At 40.8% G+C, this 20,867-nt stretch overlaps 1 protein-coding gene across 1 annotated transcript in view; it reads right to left on the bottom strand.

Annotated features, from left to right (window-relative positions):
- The window catches only part of LOC118432598 (YTH domain-containing protein 1-like), a gene marked incomplete in the record, with an annotated part of 28,617 nt that overhangs the window by 2,388 nt on the left and 5,362 nt on the right, over nucleotides 1–20,867 (bottom strand). The window contains 19 exon segments of the mRNA XM_035844230.1: nucleotides 1–84; nucleotides 1,743–1,871; nucleotides 2,337–2,414; nucleotides 2,762–2,804; nucleotides 3,779–3,812; nucleotides 5,404–5,471; nucleotides 9,768–9,940; nucleotides 10,677–10,761; nucleotides 11,565–11,682; nucleotides 12,359–12,413; nucleotides 13,497–13,550; nucleotides 14,202–14,296; nucleotides 14,791–14,847; nucleotides 15,334–15,441; nucleotides 15,709–15,990; nucleotides 16,668–16,716; nucleotides 17,307–17,452; nucleotides 18,019–18,405; nucleotides 20,029–20,145. Coding sequence (XP_035700123.1) covers nucleotides 1–84; nucleotides 1,743–1,871; nucleotides 2,337–2,414; nucleotides 2,762–2,804; nucleotides 3,779–3,812; nucleotides 5,404–5,471; nucleotides 9,768–9,940; nucleotides 10,677–10,761; nucleotides 11,565–11,682; nucleotides 12,359–12,413; nucleotides 13,497–13,550; nucleotides 14,202–14,296; nucleotides 14,791–14,847; nucleotides 15,334–15,441; nucleotides 15,709–15,990; nucleotides 16,668–16,716; nucleotides 17,307–17,452; nucleotides 18,019–18,405; nucleotides 20,029–20,145 — 2,162 coding nt within the window.

Genomic DNA, 20,867 nt, shown 5'->3' with positions numbered 1-20,867 from the left:
GAAACGCTGGCTGCGACTACGGCTGCTGCGCGATGTTCGACGGAGAAACTCATCGCAGGCAACAGCATGGGAGTGGGAGTCATACTGTAGGGGAGGGAAACAAGACATGTAGCTGTAGATCATAGACAACAGCATGGGAGTGGGAGTCATACTGTAGGGGAGGGAAACAAGACATGTAGCTGTAGATCATAGACAACAGCATGGGAGTGGGAGTCATACTGCAGGGGGAGGGAAACAAGACATGTAGCTGTAGATCATAGACAACAGCATGGGAGTGGGAGTCATACTGTAGGGGGAGGGAAACAAGACATGTAGCTGTAGATCATAGACAACAGCATGGGAGTGGGAGTCATACTGTAGGGGGAGGGAAACAAGACATGTAGCTGTAGATCATAGGCAACAGCATGGGAGTGGGAGTCATACTGTAGGGGAGGGAAACAAGACATGTAGCTGTAGATCATAGACAACAGCATGGGAGTGGGAGTCATACTGTAGGGGGAGGGAAACAAGACATGTAGCTGTAGATCATAGGCAACAGCATGGGAGTGGGAGTCATACTGTAGGGGAGGGAAACAAGACATGTAGCTGTAGATCATAGACAACAGCATGGGAGTGGGAGTCATACTGCAAGGGGAGGGAAACAAGACATGTAGCTGTAGATCATAGACAACAGCATGGGAGTGGGAGTCATACTGCAGGGGGAGGGAAACAAGACATGTAGCTGTAGATCATAGACAACAGCATGGGAGTGGGAGTCATACTGTAGGGGAGGGAAACAAGACATGTAGCTGTAGATCATAGACAACAGCATGGGAGTGGGAGTCATACTGTATGGGGAGGGAAACAAGACATGTAGCTGTAGATCATAGACAACAGCATGGGAGTGGGAGTCATACTGTATGGGGAGGGAAACAAGACATGTAGCTGTAGATCATAGACAACAGCATGGGAGTGGGAGTCATACTGTATGGGGAGGGAAACAAGACATGTAGCTGTAGATCATAGACAACAGCATGGGAGTGGGAGTCATACTGTATGGGGAGGGAAACAAGACATGTAGCTGTAGATCATAGACAACAGCATGGGAGTGGGAGTCATACTGTAGGGGAGGGAAACAAGACATGTAGCTGTAGATCATAGACAACAGCATGGGAGTGGGAGTCATACTGTAGGGGAGGGAAACAAGACATGTTGGTTCAACATAGCTGTGGATGTAGCAGATTTTCAACATTTTCTACTACTCAGTACGGCTTCCAGTTCTCAATCAGTTATCCACCTAAACAACCTTGCCCAGTACTAGTGTCTTCAACACTGGCCATCTATAACATTTACATTCACTGCAATAGTTCATTGACTACACGGCATACTTTTAGAAAGTATACTTTACCAAATTAAGATTGACAACTAAAAGTGTGCTTGGGCACAATTTGGGAAATTAACAAAAATCCCATGTCAGAGACACGTGTGGCCAATGCAAGCCAAAACATGTCAACCAATCTTTTCTAAAGGTATCATTCTGGAGAAAACCTATGACTCCTTTCCTTACATTTTCTTCTAAGTTCTGTCTGTGTTCCAAAGACAAGTTTGTTAAACATATTTTCTGCTGTTAGTGAAAGGTCATGCCATCTTGGGCAAAAAAAGTCTTAGACAGTTCAAGCTCACTTTGGGACAGTTAACATTTCTTCTCAGAACACTTTTGGGACAGCAAGTGAAAAGAAAGAACCAAAGAATAATGCGATTACCATTCTCTTCTCTTTGTAGCCTCTGTCTTCTCTATGTGGCCCTGCATAGTCCTGAACACGTCTGTCGTGGTGGAGGGTGGCGTGAGGATAGCCTCCGAACTGGGGATCTATTGGGTGCTGGTGTGGGGGCTGGAACGTGGAAGGACAACAATCAAGTCAGCAAAACATAAACATGGCCAGGACAACTCCTCCAACATTCTTACTCTACAATGGAGTTGGACATGTACACTCACCATGTATGCCACATGCACATACTCAAACAAGTATGAGGTCCAAAGTTAAGATTCAATGCAATATTACAGAACCACACTTCCTTCTGGAGTTGATTCTTCAATACTTACTCAACCATGGAATATTGATTTATTCAGCATCATGGACACTAACTTGTGGCTGGATTACTGTAAAATTGCAGACATGTTTATGGTGGTTTTGTGTTCGCACTTTCTAGGTGACCATCGCGCAAACATACTCCCCACCTCCTCTCCACTACTTTAAACACATATTCTTCAAGAAACTCAAAACCACCACAAAACTCATTTCCTCCCCACCATGAAATTAAATCTCTGGAAACTTAAAAGAATTTGCAGTACTCACAGGGCCAGGGTAGGGTGGCATTGCCATGGGGGGTGGTCTGGAAGGTGGGTACATCTCATGCATGTAGTCTGGGTAGGACTGAAACAACACAACAAGGTTCTGGTTAGCACAACATTTCAGTTGAGAAACTGTCTTCATGCACTTTAAGTCATAACCTGCAAGACACGAAGTCAATTCCATATGAATTATGAGTTTCATGTCGAGTCATGTGATATGTAGAGTTCCCTTCGCTATTTGTGAACAGTTGACTTGTTTCTGTCATCATTGAAGAGCATGTTGATTTGTCAAAATGCTTAGATAGAGATACAGGTCTAGAACTGTACCTTAACCTCTGTCAGTGATTCCTGTAACAGGTCCTGTACCTGATGTTTAGGGGCGCCTTAATAATTTGTACTTTTTGAACCATGAAGATAACAATGACTCACCCCATTCAGCATGGCCTCCCGCCGCATACCATGAAACCGAGGCCTAGAAATGATCGATGAGCTCGTTAAAAATTACATTTCATGCGTTTTCAACCACTTGACAACATGCTACATCTTCATATGACATTAAAAAATTGTAACTCTGTCTATACCAGTATTCCATGAAATTTAGGTATAGGTTTGGAATATTCAGGAAATGGTGTCAATGTTGTTTGTAAGTTGGACATTGTGTTGCACATGTAAGTGATACTGTTGTATTAACAAGTCACTCCATATATAACTTAATCATCAGTCTTACTAATATGTAAACACAATGTGATAACGAGGCCTCGAGGGCAAGTTAACCTTATGATACGGTCACATTTGCACCGGTCAAGCTCCAGTCAGGCTCTGAAGCCACAAACTTGTCCTGGTGGGCTGACAGATATGGGATACCTCTCTTGTGTTTTCACTATTAGTTTACGGCATATTTTTGTCGCAAAGTCCTAGGTTAATCTTAACTTTGAGTTAAAGAAATTTGGGGGCCTGGCCGCTGGCCATGTCCAAAAATAGTCCCCAAGTCAACAAGCCCATAAACTACCAGCCGGGCCCCTTTTTCCAACTGTGACCATAGCATAAGACGAATTACTGTAAATGCAGAAATGTTCGTGGTGGATTAATGTTCGCGGTTTTCGCGGTGACCACTTCACCGCGAACTTGAAACCACCACGAACATTTTTCTATTATGGTATTAGACTGCAGTCTATGGTTTTACCGCCAAGTTAAATCCACCGCGAAAAGTCCCTTTTCCCGCTACCGGAAAAATCCCCGCGAACTTAAATGCATTTACAATACTGGCCTACATTGATGAAGGTTAGACATCCAGGTCATAAGATACACCAAAAAGCAGTTACTCAAGCAACTGGATAGTGTCACTGACAAAAACCACCGGATAACTGTCTGAAGCATCTGACTGTACGTGTTTCCAAAGTCCTATCCAGTTGCTTGAGTAACTGCTTATTGGCATGAGTTACTGACCTGTCTTCTGGCCTACCACGGTGATCCTTGTACCCTGTAGACAAAATCAGAACATCAATAAACTTATCCCCTCTACCAGCTAACACTGGAACCAAAATGATATCAGTCAATGGTCAAACCTGCAAAAAGAATGTGGTCAAATAAAAGCATTTAGTTCTGAGCCAAAATGTTAGAGTTAACACACTAAACCGCTTGCTGATGCAAGTACAATTAAAGTCTGTCATGTTTTTCTCTATTTCTTCTGAATTTCTTAATTCAGTCTAACCATTTACCATGTTGGGTAATACTAAAAATGAAGGTTTACCTTCTCAACTATAATTTTATCTTCAGCAATTTGTATTTCCGCATATGTACAGAGAACTAGACACAGAATGTCATGTGCAGGGTTGTAGCTAGCCTGAAATCATTTTCCATCCCCTCGAAATTCTATTGAGTGCCAAAGGCCCTTTGAGGTTCCCAGAAGGGTCCGGGGGGCATGGTCTCCCAGAAAATTTTGAAATCTAGACCCTTTGAAAAGCTATTTCCAGCAATTTAAGGTGTAAAGTTTGCTGGTAGACCAAACTGTTCAATGGCATCTGTTTTTTTTTATTCTTAACATATTGATTTTTGTCCTTACCAGAGGACGGAATGGGCAAAATTTGTTTCCGTCCCAGCTGACAAATTCCTTCAAAGGACAGAAGGACAGGCACTGGCTACAACCCTGGTCATGTGTCATGACAAGTAGGATCATGGTAAATTGTCATGTGTTTCACAATCCCACGCCTTAGGTGTTCCATAGATAACTCATGGGCAAACAGCACTTTATTGAAACTTCAGTCCCACAAAGTTGTTCCAGACTTGGACAAATTTGGCTTGTTCACTTTACCTCTTACACTGAGGATAAGATGTTTTGAGGGTGACACATGAAACACAAGGCAACTATCTCTCCACCCTTCCACACAGGGTTGACTATCGCGGCAATGCCTTACGATATCACCCCTGCCATTTCAGCCACAGTAAACGGGTATTTGGGGCGCCTTGTTATGAATATTAATGAGCTTGTCTGATTTGAGGCGGGCCAATCAGCGACCGGATTGCAAGCTTTGAACAAACAGCGTACGGCACGGCGTGCACAGAGATCTGTTTATTTTTGCGTGATGATAATGTTTTTAATGCATGCTACTAGGTCGGTATATGGTGATGCTGTGGTTACCCTATACTCACAGAACCGACAAATCTTAAATTTGGTTCCAGATAAAGAAGTCCGGATGCTGAAAGAACTGTGAAGCATTAAGCCGGTACTGTTATCTTGCTATTGAATATTAATGAGTCGCCTTATATGGTACCTTTGGTCAACAAAAAGGCATTTCTCTGATGGGCTGACAGTTGGTTAGAAGCCACGCCCCTCATACCCGTTTTCTGTACCTGAAATGGCAGGGGCGATAGTCAACCCTGTGTGGGAGGGTGCTATCTCTCCTGTATTGTTTAAAAAGTTGTATAATGTATACTGCAATGAGAACTTTAAAAATACTACAATGAGTACTCTAAAAAGTTGCTCTAAAATTACTTACTCTCACTTCACATCTTACATTCTACTTAGCAAAACATTGTGTACAGTAAGAAACAACAACAAAACATAATGGAACCTGGGCCATAATATTCTCTGCGGAAGCGCTTTCTTCTTGCTTCTTCATACTCCATGTATCTCCATCTTCTGAAGCAGAACATAACAACATGGTTACATCTATAAACACAAGGATGATGGTGCACATGTGAGTGTGTGTGTGTGTGGGGGGGGGGGGGATTATGCTGACAATTCACATAATGACAAACATACATAAAACTTGGATTTTGTTTTCTTGCGTCAATGCGTCTTGTGTTAAAAGTGTAATAAGATAACGTCTTTTCAAAGAAATAGTGGCTGTACTAAAATGAGAAATATTACGTTACTTGTTCCACTCACTCACAAAACTTTTCATTCTCAACTGTTAGATGTGCTGTTCTTCAAATGGCAGTTAAATCAAATTGGAAATGTACTGATGAAAAGGGTTTGTTCCCACTTAGTAAGATCCACTCATTTCAGGGCTTGCATTGAATCAACTTATGATTGAAATGCTGCTAGCCCTGAGTGTGAACATTTGATTTAGCTTACTTACATTCATTCATTCATTGTAGTACTAAGAGAACTTGCCCCTTCCAGTGAAGTGGTTTCATGTTTTTGAGTTCACTTTGAAATTGCTCGTATATCGAGAGGACATGCAAATACTATAGCACTGACATTGTACTAAGACTTGTGAATATGTCACATGACTAGACTGACAACAGTTAAATAGTCCTGTGACAATACCAGTGCTATAGTATTTGCATATTCTCATGAAATAAGAGCAATTTCAGAGCAAACATAAAAACATGAAGCCACTTTATTGGAAAGTGTTTTTTTTTTCTTTTAAACTTAAAGAAAGCTAAATTGATTGTTCACACAAGGGCAAGCTCCATTTCAATGATAATTACTTTCTAAGTGTTATCAATCTAAAGTAAATGCTTTGACTGCATCTACATTTCAGATGACTCATTCACTTAGCACCAGAGGTGATCTGTTTTTAGTTGAATCAAGTGTTTTCCTGACCAGATCAAGTTCAGTGAAGTCTTGCTCAAGCTCTGAACTGAACAGATATCCCACCATGAGTGAACAGGGCCCAATTGAACATTGTCAGTCTATGCACCATCTCAAAACACACCTAGATTCATACAAATCCAAAATTTTAGTGCTGTTAGGTTGAAGTGAAAGCATTAAACAGTCATATTGACTAACAGTGAAACCAGTTTTGGTGGCCTAAAACTAAAGACGATTTTTCCCATGCATGAATGATCTCGTTTCTAGTGGCCACCCAATTTTCTTCATGTCATATTTACTACACAGATTTGTGAGTGTACTCTTGTGTACAATCCTGCAATGTTATCACAGGATGATTGTATACAAGAAGATGACATGCCATACTGGACTGTCAAACTTTGCTGCACCTACTATACTGATCAGCTTGGTTGCTTACAAGTTACATGTAGGTTTACCATTGGATTGTCTTGTTGAAAGGTCAATAAAAAGGAACGAATCAGAAGCAACAGCACTGCCACACAAAAATATCTTGCTGGGGGGAGTTGCTGGTGTTGTCAAGCTCTAAAACCCTTGTGTATTTCACTAATAAGACTAATAAGACATGTCATGAAAATCATCCTAGTCCACCAGCAAAAGTTCCCCCCTCAAAATGCAGGAAATGGGATTTAAGCTACAGTCAAAATTTCAACATCTTTCCAGCCCAGCATGCCACCCTAGGGCTGCCTTTGGCACCCAAATTGCTGAAAATTCAGCAGGGCTCAAAATAATTTTTTCTGCATACCTGCACTGGTGCAGGTGACATTGAAAATTACCTGCACCTGACAAATGTTACCTGCACCATTCTGAATTTAGGAAGTATGGATCATACTAAAATTGTTCAGGAGCCATTGCTATTTTTTCTTTTATACTTTATATACAATCCATACATACCTGCATCATAGGACATTTATGTATAAAACCTAGTACATGCACCAGTGCAGGTTAGGTGCAGGTAGACACCAGAAATACCTGCACAGCTCCAATTTTACCTGCACTAACCTGCATATGCAGGTGGTATTTTGAGCCCTATTCAGTCAGCAATATTTGGTCTGTCATACAAAATTTGTTGGTGCTGCTTCTGAGCTAACGCAGCATGCTGCTACTGTTACCATTACTGACTAACAGGGAAATCATTCTGTCCTCGTCAGATGTCTATCATCTCCAAGTAGAACAAAGAATGTTGGCATTGACTTTGCTCTTCCTTCTACTGTTTACAGTAACAGCACCTTTGAGGCTTCCAATTCCAAATGTCCACTTCCAGAAGTGATTCACAATCAGACTTTCATTGTTTTTTGTACTACACATAAACCAGCAACAGAACTGCAAGTTATACCAATACCAAAAGTGGGGAATTATGTCTTCCTCTGCTTCCAAAAAATAAGTCAACCCTAACCTGTCTGGATATAATCCAACAAAGCTATTCGTTGAGTCTTTTGGTACGACAATGTCAATCAACTGCCCATTGTCATATGTTTGTGTCCTACGTTAAAACTTTCTATCATGTACAGGTACCTTGAAATTAGTCTATGGGCATGAACTTGAAAAATAAACTTGTTGCCTCTAATTTTTAACCATTACTTTCCCTTGTGTACACTAGATGTGTATGTAGATGATGATGATAAAGAATGTCATGGTGCCAAAGTCTTGCTGACAGTTGATCCTGTTGAAGTTTGAATCTTTCATGAAATAATTAATGCTATTAAACATATCCAAAGGAGATACATGTACATGGTCTGGGCGATAACTTGAGTTGTCACATCGGGTTCTAATGTTAGACCATGGGTTTCAGAGTTGTTTTTCGGGACAGCCGAATTGTCTTAGCTTTTTTGTGCATTTTGCATTGAAATGTGTATTTTTTTGGTCGGTATGACAGCAATTAAAATAACACAGTGTATTCCGCATCACCCTCTGGCCAAGCTCACCCACACGTTGGATCACCATCCGGTGTTTGAATGCAGTCAAGCTGGTACCTCTGGTAATACAGATTACACTGTGTTGTATTTTTACCTAACAGTCTAGTGCTCTACATATTTCAATCTTTTGGTAATAATTTGTGTACATGGGACATTTGACAAAACCTCTGCGTTCAACAGTACCACCAGTAACTTTGTTTGAAGTTTCTGTATCATACATACCGATGAGTTAAGCAGACAGCTTACCAAGGACCATACTTACCTTTACAAGGACAGAATTGTGAGATCTAGTCATAGGAATGGGACTCCTGATGAGGTAACATGCCAATTCTGATACACTATGTCATGTCAAATTGTAGTGGCATCCAAAGAAAAAGAAAAAAACATACCATTCTGCCGATAGCACTGATGGCAAAGCCCTTAAAGCTGACTGATGTCTAGGGATAATTCTCAACAGTCTGTACTGGTACCAATGTGGTGTTGTGGAAGGCACTGTCATTGTTGTACGGCAGCCCGCTACGGGCATTTGTCAGTCTTCTCGAAAGGGGAACTGTCCAACAAACGCGGTTTGGCACAACTGGGCTCATCTTGAAGGGTTTGCCGACCAAACAAGTGCACACAATCCCCACCTGGCCGTAAGGATTCCTGTATCATACCCTACGGCATGAGGCAGGAACACTACCAAAGTCTGGGACAGTTCTGGGAACTTCAACAGTAAGCCGAGGCCTCACCCACCAATGTCAAGCAATGGTTTAGAATATCGGCTCCACATGCAAACTGCTTTGGTCCACCCCGGTCCACTACTACTTGTGACTACAAACGCTCGCATTCGCATAGGGAATCACCAGTGATGCAACCTTGCCTGTGAGGAAAGACCTGTATATTAATTGTCCCTGGGCAGAGGAATTCCAGACTTGAACTGGCAGTCCTTCAACTTGACAGGTCTTGTTTTGAACTTGCTGACATCGTGGGCAAAATTGGTGCGTACCAACTTTGTTAGCAACCTGTGAGGAGACATGTTAGTACCTACTCACATACTGAAGACTACGTGCTCATGTAAAAAGTGAGTCAAAGGACAGAATACAATACGGAATGCTTCTGGAATGTCAAAAGCAACATTGAATGTATGATAACTAATTGCTGTGCCTGTGCTGTGCAGAGACACAGAGTCAGCCCTTCTCAGTAGGGCCAGGCATTTGGACAAAAGAGTGCAGGAAGCCTGTCTGGACAGGCCTCCAAACCATCGGGAGGCAGAGACTGGCTGTTGGCAGCTTTCAGAACCATATTTCTAAACCTTCAGCTTGGGTATGAATGATGTGTGCAAGGATCCCTCCAAGAAAGAATCTGTGTTTTGTCCGGTACATTCTTCGGCAACATATTTTCAGTCCGAATCAGCATAACGGCCAGGAATTGTCCTAAGACCATCAACAGTCCAAACGCTAACCTCGAGGAAGCACCGTCGGGTCTCCGAACACGTTCTTCGCTACGTGGCGCATCGTGGCGTTTCTTTTCTCCATAGTACTGTCTTCTGCTGCGGCGACATATCGCTGACAAGTCCACGTGTTCATCCGGCGGGAACATCTGACACAGGGCCGCGGCACAGTTGGGCTCCAACTCCTGACAATTATGGAAACACACAGTTCAAAACAACATTAAGGAATTGTCTTCAGCTTGACTTTGCCTTACCTTTTATTTTCTATTGGAATCCAAATTGTCTTCAGCCTAAAATTGTCTTACAATACAACGTTTTCTATTGGACATCTAAAATTGTCTTAATTCATACTTAGTGCATAAAAGACCTGTTTCTTCAATATCACTTCAGTGTCACTGACGAAAACTCAGAAGTAGATTAAGAAAGAATTATAGTAAGTTGTATTGAACATTGATAGCTGGGTATGACAGAATTCTAATAATGATTTTTTTGAACATATGGAAGATGCCATGAATTTTACTGCCCCTGATATCATTTTCTAAGAGAAGATACACCAGTTTGGTAAATGCAACTGAAATGAAACTATGTTTCCCATGTACATAATGATGAAAACAACAAGTTAGATGTGTATATCCACTAATTATAAGTACTGTAGTTACATTTTGTATTAGCAAATGATTTTTCAAGGCAGAACTAGGCAAAAATCTATAAAATTTCTTTGCCTGAAATTGTAGAAGTGCTACTGTTCTGCACTGGCATCATCTCTACAAATGTGTGAAGTGTCTACTACAAGTTACAAAATCAGTCAGAATAGGACAAAAGTTTAAAAAGTGCATACTATGATCAAGAAAATATGGTTATCAGAAAAATAATTGGTTGTTGAATATGAGCAATTGCTGAAAGAATAGTGGTCTGACTCACCTGACCATCTCTGCCTATCTTGATTGGCTTGTTCTCATTCCATGCGTTGAAGAGATGTGTGGTCTTGGTGAAGGGCAGTTCATGTCTAACAAATAGCAGAAAAACAGATCAATGACAAAAAGCATCATCACATCATGCTAAACAGTGGTGGTGATACCATAGACATGTAGTGGTTTGTACATGTGTGCTCAGGTTCAGATCTGGATTCAGGCCCAGAAATTCTGCTTTAGATCCAGACCTGCACCCATGTCATGTGTGTTAGAAATACTGAACCAAAACGTTTTCACAGGTCCGGTCCACTAATATTCAATTGTAAATGTTTGATTGTTGTGCAAATTTCCCCCATGACCATTGCAGTAGTAAAACTCTAAGACTACATATGCATATACCTTTGCCAACAATCACTTTCTTTAACCAACTACACAAAATATTACTACGTAAAGAAATGTGCTTTCTTTATAATATGTGGGCCTCCCTAATGAAAGAAAGCATTGGGAAACATAGGTTAGACTATCTGGTTCATGTCTGGAAGTTACACATCACCTGGGTTGGACAAGTCCACTAGCCCTATTGTCCAGGGCAAGTGAAAGTACTGATCGGGCAAATGCATGTCCTACTCCACTTACCCGATCGAGCAAGTAAGATTTTTCCATTGATTGAGTGCAATTTTGATAATAACTTCTTTTTACTGTCATGACATCAAGCAATGGTCAAGAGAGAATTCCATTGCTGGAAGTGAAAATGCATACACTAGTATTAGTTGTAACAGTGACATTTGAATTGGTTCGGGCAAGAAATTTTTTATGTGCTTGCCCGATAGGACAAGTGAATTTTACAAAACTTGTCCAACCCTGCATCACATTGCAAGATTCCATAATTAGAGTTCACCTGTTGATCCAGTCCAGTTTGATGACCCCTCCCAGAGCCTTGGCACTCAGGCCTGGAGGCAGTACCCACTGGACAGGCTTCACATCCCGCCGGGACTCACTGGACATCCGGGCAAAACCTGAAACAGGCAGCTGCTGTCAACTTTGTATGTTAGTGTACACATGTACAAACACACATGTTAGTGTACACATGTACAAACACACATTCTACACGTATCTCACTGACTATCAGTTCATCTGTAATCTTGTTGGTAGCGGTGTGTACCTGTGCACTAGAACAGAACTGGACCAAAATGTCAGTCACCAGTTATGTACTTGCACTAAAATATCTCCTGTATATTTTCTCCGAGTTTTTGTTTTGAACCATCTGCACCTTGCCTGCATAGGTTGTAAAATTTAAGCTGGAAAAAGACGAAAATATTCCTGTTTTTTTCTTGTGTTTATTACTGAGCTTTCGAGTTACTACTGACTGTATATAATTTTGCACGTATAATTTACAACATGCAATTTTACATTAACAGATTATACGTCTGAATCTGAACATACTTTAGGTATCAGCACTACCAGTACTTGATAGTGACCTATAAAAAACAGTATATGACATACAGAATGTACGCAATGAAATAAACTGACCATTGCCCACTACATGGTTGACAAACACACTTTGATGACAGGAACAAAGTAATGCAGTGATCAACTACTGACTTAGAGGTGCAGCATGGGTACATCTTACATGTAAAATCCTTTTAAAGTGAGGCAATACCTGACAACACTTCACTATAGACAACAACATACCTTGGAATTTGCCACTCTCCTTGACAGAAAACACCAGAATGATGTTGCGGGAGTCCTGTTGAACATACATGTTAGTCACCTGTCCTGCTGTTCCATGATAATTACTGACACTTCTAGTAGTTGGCAGTAGGGACAGTTGGAAGTACATGCATCAGGGCTCGAAATACTTTTTTCTGCATTCTTGCACTGGTGCAGGTAACATTGAAAATTACCTGCACCAGACAAATTTTACCTGCACAACTCTGAATTTAGGAAGTATGGATCATACTAAAATTGTTCAGGAACCATTGCTACCTTTTCTTTTACACTTTGTAGATGGTAACAGTCAATGCAGCTACATGTACATGTAATAACAATCTACATACACCTACATTATAGGACATTCAATGTATAAAACCCAGTACATGCACCAGTGCAGGTTAGGTGCAGGTAGACACCAGAAATACCTGCACAGCTCCAATCTTACCTCCACTAACCTGCATATTTAGGTGGTATTTCGAGCCCTGTGCATGCAATATGATCAGGAAAACATATAGTCTGGGGCTAACCGACAGAGTTCTGATGATAATGTTAAGTTAAACCTCCATGTAATATGAAAATAAAAAGAACAGATTTTCTGAAAGTCAAATATCCTGCCCAGTCCATACATTGTAAGAAATCAGCCTTTCAGCTGAATAGTCAGTTCAGCACCAAGGACAGTCTGCAGTAGTAAACAGTAAAATACTTAGATGACATTTTTTTCAATCCTGATATTGGCAAGTCTTCTATGAAAAGCTGTCATCTTGATATCAATATTTCATATATGGTTTTAGTATAATATCAAAATAAGTTTATGAAAACTGTACATTTTAGTGCCATATTGCCATTAGAAGTTAACACTGATTGCACTAGCCCAAACTTGCATCAGGAAGAAGTGGAGCTTTCCATTCATGTAGAAAATATAGGGGATATTCTTGGGGAAAGGAAACATTCAGTAAAATAAATACAGTGTCCCTTGTTCTTAGAGGACCTGGAAAGCCCCTGCACTGAGAGCATGTACACATATTGGGCTGAAAGTTCAGGAGCAAAAGGGTTGAAAACAAGACTCACAAAACAAACTCTTGATTCAACTAAGAACACTGGCAAGTACACCACAAACCTTGAAGGCCTGGTTGAGTCTCATCTCATTGTTGGGAGGAGTGGACCACACACCCTGAAAAAGGCACAGTGTTACTGTAGCTTGAACTACAATGTAGGCACCAATAGTCATACAAAGGGACTGTAACACCAGACCGACTTGATTATCTCTAAAAATCAGTTGTAACAGACTACAAATCGAACCAGGAAGACATAACCACACTCCTCTAGAGCAAAGAACCTGTCAATTTTGTAGTTTAGGTAAAGTAGAAGATGAAGTACATTTTACTGTGGATTGTCCTTTGTATGATAGCGATAGAAGAATTCTATTTGACTATGTGTTAATTAAATGTCCCATTTCATATACTTGAATAGTTGAGAGAAATTCACATTCCTGACAGAATTTGATAAACTGACCATACAGCTAGCTACATTTATACAATTGCCAAGAAACAAGAGAAAGTCAAATGTCCTAGAACAGACTAGATGTATATATGCCCATATAGATGAGTACAATTGTTTCTATTGTAACATGTATGTGACTGTTACCATGTGACCTGTACTTAGCTCAGTGGGGCAAAAATTTGCAATTAAGGTCTTAATTCATTCCTTATCTGTATGACATCTACATGTGCACCAATTTTTGTTTTACTTCTTTTGCAAACAAGGTTTTAACCATCCTGTAAATTCTATGAAGAAGCTGCAAAATTAGTAAAAGTTTGCCTACCTTTGCTTTTGCTAGCGCCACATTCTCATGGTTGTTACTCTTGACTAGGAAGAACCTGGCATCACGGAACAAGTAGCGAAGTTTGGACGACTGATCTGTGACCAGGAAAGAAATGTGTCAAAATGATATCATGGCTTCTGAGTGGGAATACATACAAAATACAACAAGATGTATTCTGTACCACCAGAGGTACAATGTAATGGTCCTACAGCAGATGGGTTCAAGCCTAGGAAAGAATGATGTAGCACCACTGTGCTCAGTTTGCTGTATTTCATCTTTGTCATACCTACAAGGAAAAACAGTGTCACATTTCAATGTGAAGTGTGCCAGAAATAGAACAAAAGTTGGCATCTTTAAACAAAAAATGGTACCAACAGCAATTCCAATGAGTTTGGTGTTCAAATTTTTGACAACAGCTGTGGTAAAGGTTAATAAACAGGCTTTCCAATGATATATGAAAAATAGAATTGATCAAGACAAACCTAAGATATAATCAACTAAATCAAGTTTCCAAACTTCTAATGCTAAGTTTACATAAGCACAAAAGGTGGTAAGTTTACATAATAATGTAAGACTACAATATACAAACCTTTCTTCACTGCTTTTACACTTGATGAGGGGACTCTTGTTCGTTTGGATCTGGATGCTGAAAAACATTTAAGTGTCGAAAAAGCAAACATTTAGTACATAGCTTGTAGAATCATTTCTGTACTGCGTGTTTTGTGTGCTTGTCTGTATGGCACATAGCAAATTCCAGCATACCTGGGCCTTCAACATGATTGTGTTAATTTGTTTTCATTACTTTAATTTGTACATCATTCTAGACCACCTGATGCATGTAAAGAAAAAAGAACCCCCTTTAAAAACATAAAAAATAAACAAAAGCCATGTCTGCTCAGATATAGGCAGTCCTCCCATACATTCAATATGAGAATCCAGAACAAAATCCAATGTCAAAGAAGCCAATCATCTACCTAGTCAGAAAATGAATAAAAGTGTTAGTTATACTTCATTCACCAACATTCAAATTCCATTCCATTGCCCTTCAAGGCTTTTAATTGAAACATGCTGAAATGTTTCTAACTTTTAAAAGATAATGATGATAGTCTTTCACAGTTTGTAATTTTCCTACCTGCTTCATTTTCAGAGTCCGAAGTGTTCCCTCTGTCGAAAACGATTGGCGAGATTTTCCTCTTGCGCTTCCTTCGATCATCGCGTGAAGGCTTCTTACTTTCTGTCCCTAGAAAGAAAGGACAGACAGTTTAATTAAGAAACAAGCATCTCTCAGATCTCATATCATAGAGGACTGGGACTCCTGCTCAGGCTGTACCACTACTGAAGCTGTGGGAGGATGGAGACTTACCTTCTGCTGCTGAGTCAGAGTGCTGTGAGACAGGACTGAGACTCCTGCTGGGGGAGCGAGAGTCCATCCCACTGGGACTGGGACTCCTGCTCAGGCTGTGGCTGCCACTACTGAAGCTGTGGGAGTGGGAGGATGGAGACTTACCTTCTGCTGCTGAGTCAGAGTGCTGTGAGACAGGACTGAGACTCCTGCTGGGGGAGCGAGAGTCCATCCCACTGGGACTGGGACTCCTGCTCAGACTGTGACTGCCACTACTGAAGCTGTGGGAGTGGGAGGATGAGGTGCTGGCCTCGCTGCGGGTGTCAAACTCCATCTCCTGACTGGAGACGGGCTCCGTGTCCGCGGGGGGAGGCTCCACCACCCCGGGGGCATCCTCGCTCACCTCCATAGCTTTCTCCTCTAGATTCTCCAGGCTAAGTGGGTCATCTGTCAACAAAGGCACAGTTCAGTTCATCCTCATATGAGGTGCCATTAACAAAGCTTCTATCTAGCATGGCGGCTAGCAAGTTGTAGTCCTTTAAACCAACCTCCTCCTCCAAAACAAAGGCACAATTTAGGCATAAGGTCACACAGGGTTGGATGTTTATAAGTTTTATAAAATTCACTTGACCTATCAAGCAAGTACAACAAGCCTTTCACTTGCCTGAAATTTAAATTACATTTTCTATATGTTTTTTTTTATTCCCAGCAATGGAATTCTTTTAATATAGGCCCTATTTTTCTGTGTTGATCAATGCTTGATGTTATTACTGTGAAAGATAACAAGTATATCAAAATCTCACTCATGGAAAAATCTTACTTGCCCAATCGGACAAGTGGGGTAGAGCATGCACTTGTCTGTTTGGCAGTTTTACCTGCCCTGGAAAATAGGTCTAATGGACTTGTCCAGCCCTGTCACAGCAAGTCAATTTCATGGATGCTTGTCAATTTTACGTGATTTTGAAAAGAAAAACAATAATTTTCTCCCCTCTAAGGATCGTACATGGCAAAGTACTAAAATAAGAAAATATGTTGCGTCGTGGCTTTGACTGTATTAGTCTTAAAGAAATGACACTTGTGAGGTGCATGTAGTCCAAAAAGTTTGAAACAGTAGTCTATCTTACCTTCACGAGTAAAGGCTTCACTCTTCGACATGGACAACATTTCAAGGATCTGAAAGTACAAGTAAGAAAGCAATCAGTTAAATAGAAGAGGAAAATCTACAAAAATAATATGACGAGGATAACTAAACACAAAAAAATACATTTTGGTACAGAATTGTGGGGTGAAATATAAATACTTCTGATTACTAGAAAGGCAACATTGTTCTTGACAAAATCAGATTTTCCTTGTGCACTTTTGAGATATAGATTGATATAGCCTTTTATGGAAAGTTAGAACCACATTAACAAGTACATATTGCCTGATTACTTCTGTGGAACCATCATTACAGAAGAAAAAGAATACATCAGCAAAAACAATCATTACCTTATACAAAAATGCTAACAGTTTACTTCCAACACTGAATTAAACTATAGGGACTTACCCCGCTAAATTTCCGGTCAATCTCCGTCGACCTTGTTCGCAGAAAAAGTTCCCACTTTTGCAGGAGGGGGTCATACGTATCTTTCCGAGAGATTGACCAAAAATTTAGAGGGTTCCTTATACTATAGTTTAATTCAGTGTTGGAAGTAGAGTGTTAGCATTTTTCTATAATGGATTCTACCAACACAGATGAACATTCATGATAAAACAATCATTACCTGTTCTTTATCTTCCTTGGAAGTTTTGCTATGCTCTGCCATCTTCCTGCTGTCCCCATGTTTCTTGAGAGGCTTGTCCTCTGTATCAGTTGTTCCCTCCTCTCCCAGTTCCATGGCAATGTCTTCCTTGGTGTCCAGAGCACCACCTGCAGAAAAAGGTGTTTGGAACTTCTCAAAAAAAGCTCGGACACATTTGTTCATAATATTTTTTGTAGCTGATCTGTGTAGAGTCTATTCAAATTCACCGAGAGGGATTTTAAATATTTGTAATAAGTTTGAACTATTTAAGTATTTTGAGTAAAAGAATATTTCAGTCACTTAAGTTCTAAATTTGTCAAACAATTGAAAATGAAAGTTTGACCATATGTTTGAACCTATTCATATTTGTTGGAAGAATTGGGATAGTAATGGTATAACTGTGTCTTTAATTATAACAATTTTCAAACATTTTTCAAACAAATGTTTTTGTCATTGTTGCCTTGGAACATGTTCCAACAATTTGCATCAACACAAATGATGTATGCATACTGTAGAAAATATCTAGAATGTCACATAGATTGTTATAAATAGTTCTAAACTGTTAGTTATCACAGGTTGTTACAAAGGTTTCTGAAATGTTAGAAGAAAGGACAAGGTACAGGTACAGGTATGGACCTGTATGTATACTTCAAATTTGTTCAGGTACAGAGGACGATGACCAAATAAATCTTACCTTCTGATAAGGTCCTGTCCAGAAGCTGCTTACTGACATCTTTGTCCTTCTGCTTGCCCCTGGCTGCTTCTCTGTCCTGTTTCTCCACATCTTGTCTCTTGTCCTTGTCAGTCTCCTGACTCATCTCTACACCTTTCTTACTCTCTCGAGCTTTCCTCCCTCGACCAGGACCCTTCCTCCTCTCACTACCTGTGAGTGTCTCTCGGACATCTTTGTTAGCTGGGCTGGTGCCTACGACTGTCTTCCCGGGCACTTCCCCGGCTTTGTCGTCCCCTGTTGCCTCCTGTTTTTTGCGAGGAGACTTGTCTGCGGCAGTGTTGGACCTCTGGGCTCTCGTAGTTGCCCCTACTTTTCTGTGCTTCTGTCTTCCAGACCTGCCTGTCATACCTAAAACAGAGAAGCAAAACTTAAATTTGTCTGTGAGGATACATAGGAACAGTGGTGGCCTTCCACTATACTCCTTGCCCAGCTCCACTATACTACTTTTGAAATTTAGTGTGTTTCTTCCCTATTTTCCTGGTAAGGTTTGCTAAAATCCATAAAATAATTCACAGATTTTTGTGCCAAGGGGTGTCGCTTTACCAGTCAGCATTGTCTGCAAAAACTTGTGAATGGGGGATGATCAAAACTATAGTCATTTCATTACTACACAACAATAGGAATCGCTATTATTCTGGGAACATTTGACACCCTCTGTCATTGCAAAATAAAAATTTTAATGAAAACAGTACCAACTGTCCCTGTTTACTTCATGAATTACAATCAACTTGTCACAATGTCAGAAAATAAGATAAGGTTTTCCAAAATCTTACCGTAGGGTTATTTTTGCCAGTCCCGCCACTAAAAAGTTTGAGAAGAACCCTGATACATGTACGGTCTCCCTACAGAGTGGAACAACGGCGCAGCGCCACTCCCGAAAATCCTGGCGCCACTCCCCCCAATTTTCAACTCTATGGATTTCTCTATGTCTTTTGAGGGCAACTAGGGGGAAAAAACAACTGAATTCCCTGAAGTTTGAGTGAGAGAGGTCTCATATTTTGCAGAGAAATGGACAAATTCACCCTTCCTTTGTGTCAGTGGGCTTGGGTTGGCAGCAAAAATCACACTCCTTTGTTTTTGTCCTATTGTTATGCGTGTAGACAATAGATGTTGGTGACTTTCGCATATGATAATCTCATTAAAAACCTGTTTTTCAAGACAAGGAAGACTGAGAAAAAAACAGACAATAGACCTTGTTTATCAGACTGTGCTGCTAGTAGTGGTGCCAAGCTTCTAAAATGCTCCTACCTGGTGATTTGCCATGATTTCTACCCAAAAATGTATCCCTTGCATTTCTTTCCCATCAAAAATTCTGGTTTTGTGACATTTCTGTTTGCAATTTTCACTCAGCAAGGTGGCCTAGTAGATGAGGTATGGTGGAAAACTTGACTGTATAAATGCAGGTGTTAAGTTTTTATTTATTTATCTTTTTTTCGAAAAGAGCCTCCTACTAGTCCTAGATTAATTAACATCAAATCAAGTTGCATAAGTTGCCTTTCTTTTTATATTTCAATAGATATAGCTTATAGTTTGCACTGAAAATGTACTTAACTTGGACATGTATTGTACTTAAGTCAATTGGTCTGAATTTGAAAGATTTTAAAGCCCACCCCTAAAGTGTCAGGGGAAGGCTTCAAATTGTGATTCATTAAGGCAAAATGCAGTTGCTTCTCCAGGAATCCTGCCTCTCCGAAACAAACCCCCCCCCTCATAGCCACGCACTGCGTTGCATTGGCCGCAGTGCGGCCGACAGCACCACTCCCCTAAAGTTTTCTGGGGAGAGCCCTGTGTACATGATGGAGATATTCAATTACCGTATTTTCTCAATCAAAGTACATTTTCCCAATTACTAGACGCATGAGTGTGAGTGAGTGAGTGAGATGCATCCCAGTTTGGGGCATGTCAAGGACACATTTCTATCTGTGGGACAAATAAGGAGCACTTCTAGATCCACAATGGCCAGGCTAGTACCTTTCTTGGCGCCCTCGGCTCTGTCCTTGTTGTCCATGAAGAGATCGTCATCAGCAGGAGCCTCTCCAGACAGGCACAGGATGTCATCCAGCAAGTTCACAGCTTCGTCACCACCACCTGTCCAACACACACCAATATTCATCATCCAACAAGTTCACAGCTTCGTCACCACCACCTGTCCAACACACATCAATATTCATCATCCAGCAAGTTCACAGCTTCGTCACCACCACCTGTCCAACACACACCAATATTCATCATCCAACAAGTTCACAGCTTCGTCACCACCACCTGTCCAACACACATCAATATTCATCATCCAGCAAGTTCACAGCTTCGTCACCACCACCTGTCCAACACACAAACACTCATATTCATCATCCAGCAAGTTCACAGCTTCGTCACCACCACCTGTCCAACACACATCAATATTCATCATCCAGCAAGTTCACAGCTTCATCACCACCACCTGTCCAACACACGTCAATATTCATCATCCAGCAAGTTCACAGCTTCGTCACCACCACCTGTCCAACACACACCAATATTCATCATCCAGCAAGTTCACAGCTTCATCACCACCACCTGTCCAACACACGTCAATATTCATCATCCAGCAAGTTCACAGCTTCATCACCACCACCTGTCCAACACACAAACACTCATATTCATCATCCAGCAAGTTCACAGCTTCGTCACCACCACCTGTCCAACACACATCAATATTCATCATCCAGCAAGTTCACAGCTTCGTCACCACCACCTGTCCAACACACAAACACTCATATTCATCATCCAGCAAGTTCACAGCTTCGTCACCACCACCTGTCCAACACACA

This window comes from Branchiostoma floridae, chromosome 15 (assembly GCF_000003815.2).
Source record: "Branchiostoma floridae strain S238N-H82 chromosome 15, Bfl_VNyyK, whole genome shotgun sequence".
Classification (NCBI taxonomy): Eukaryota; Metazoa; Chordata; class Leptocardii; order Amphioxiformes; family Branchiostomatidae; genus Branchiostoma; species Branchiostoma floridae.
The sequence above is the reverse complement of the archived record's forward strand: the minus strand, read 5'-3'. Positions and strand labels throughout refer to the sequence as shown.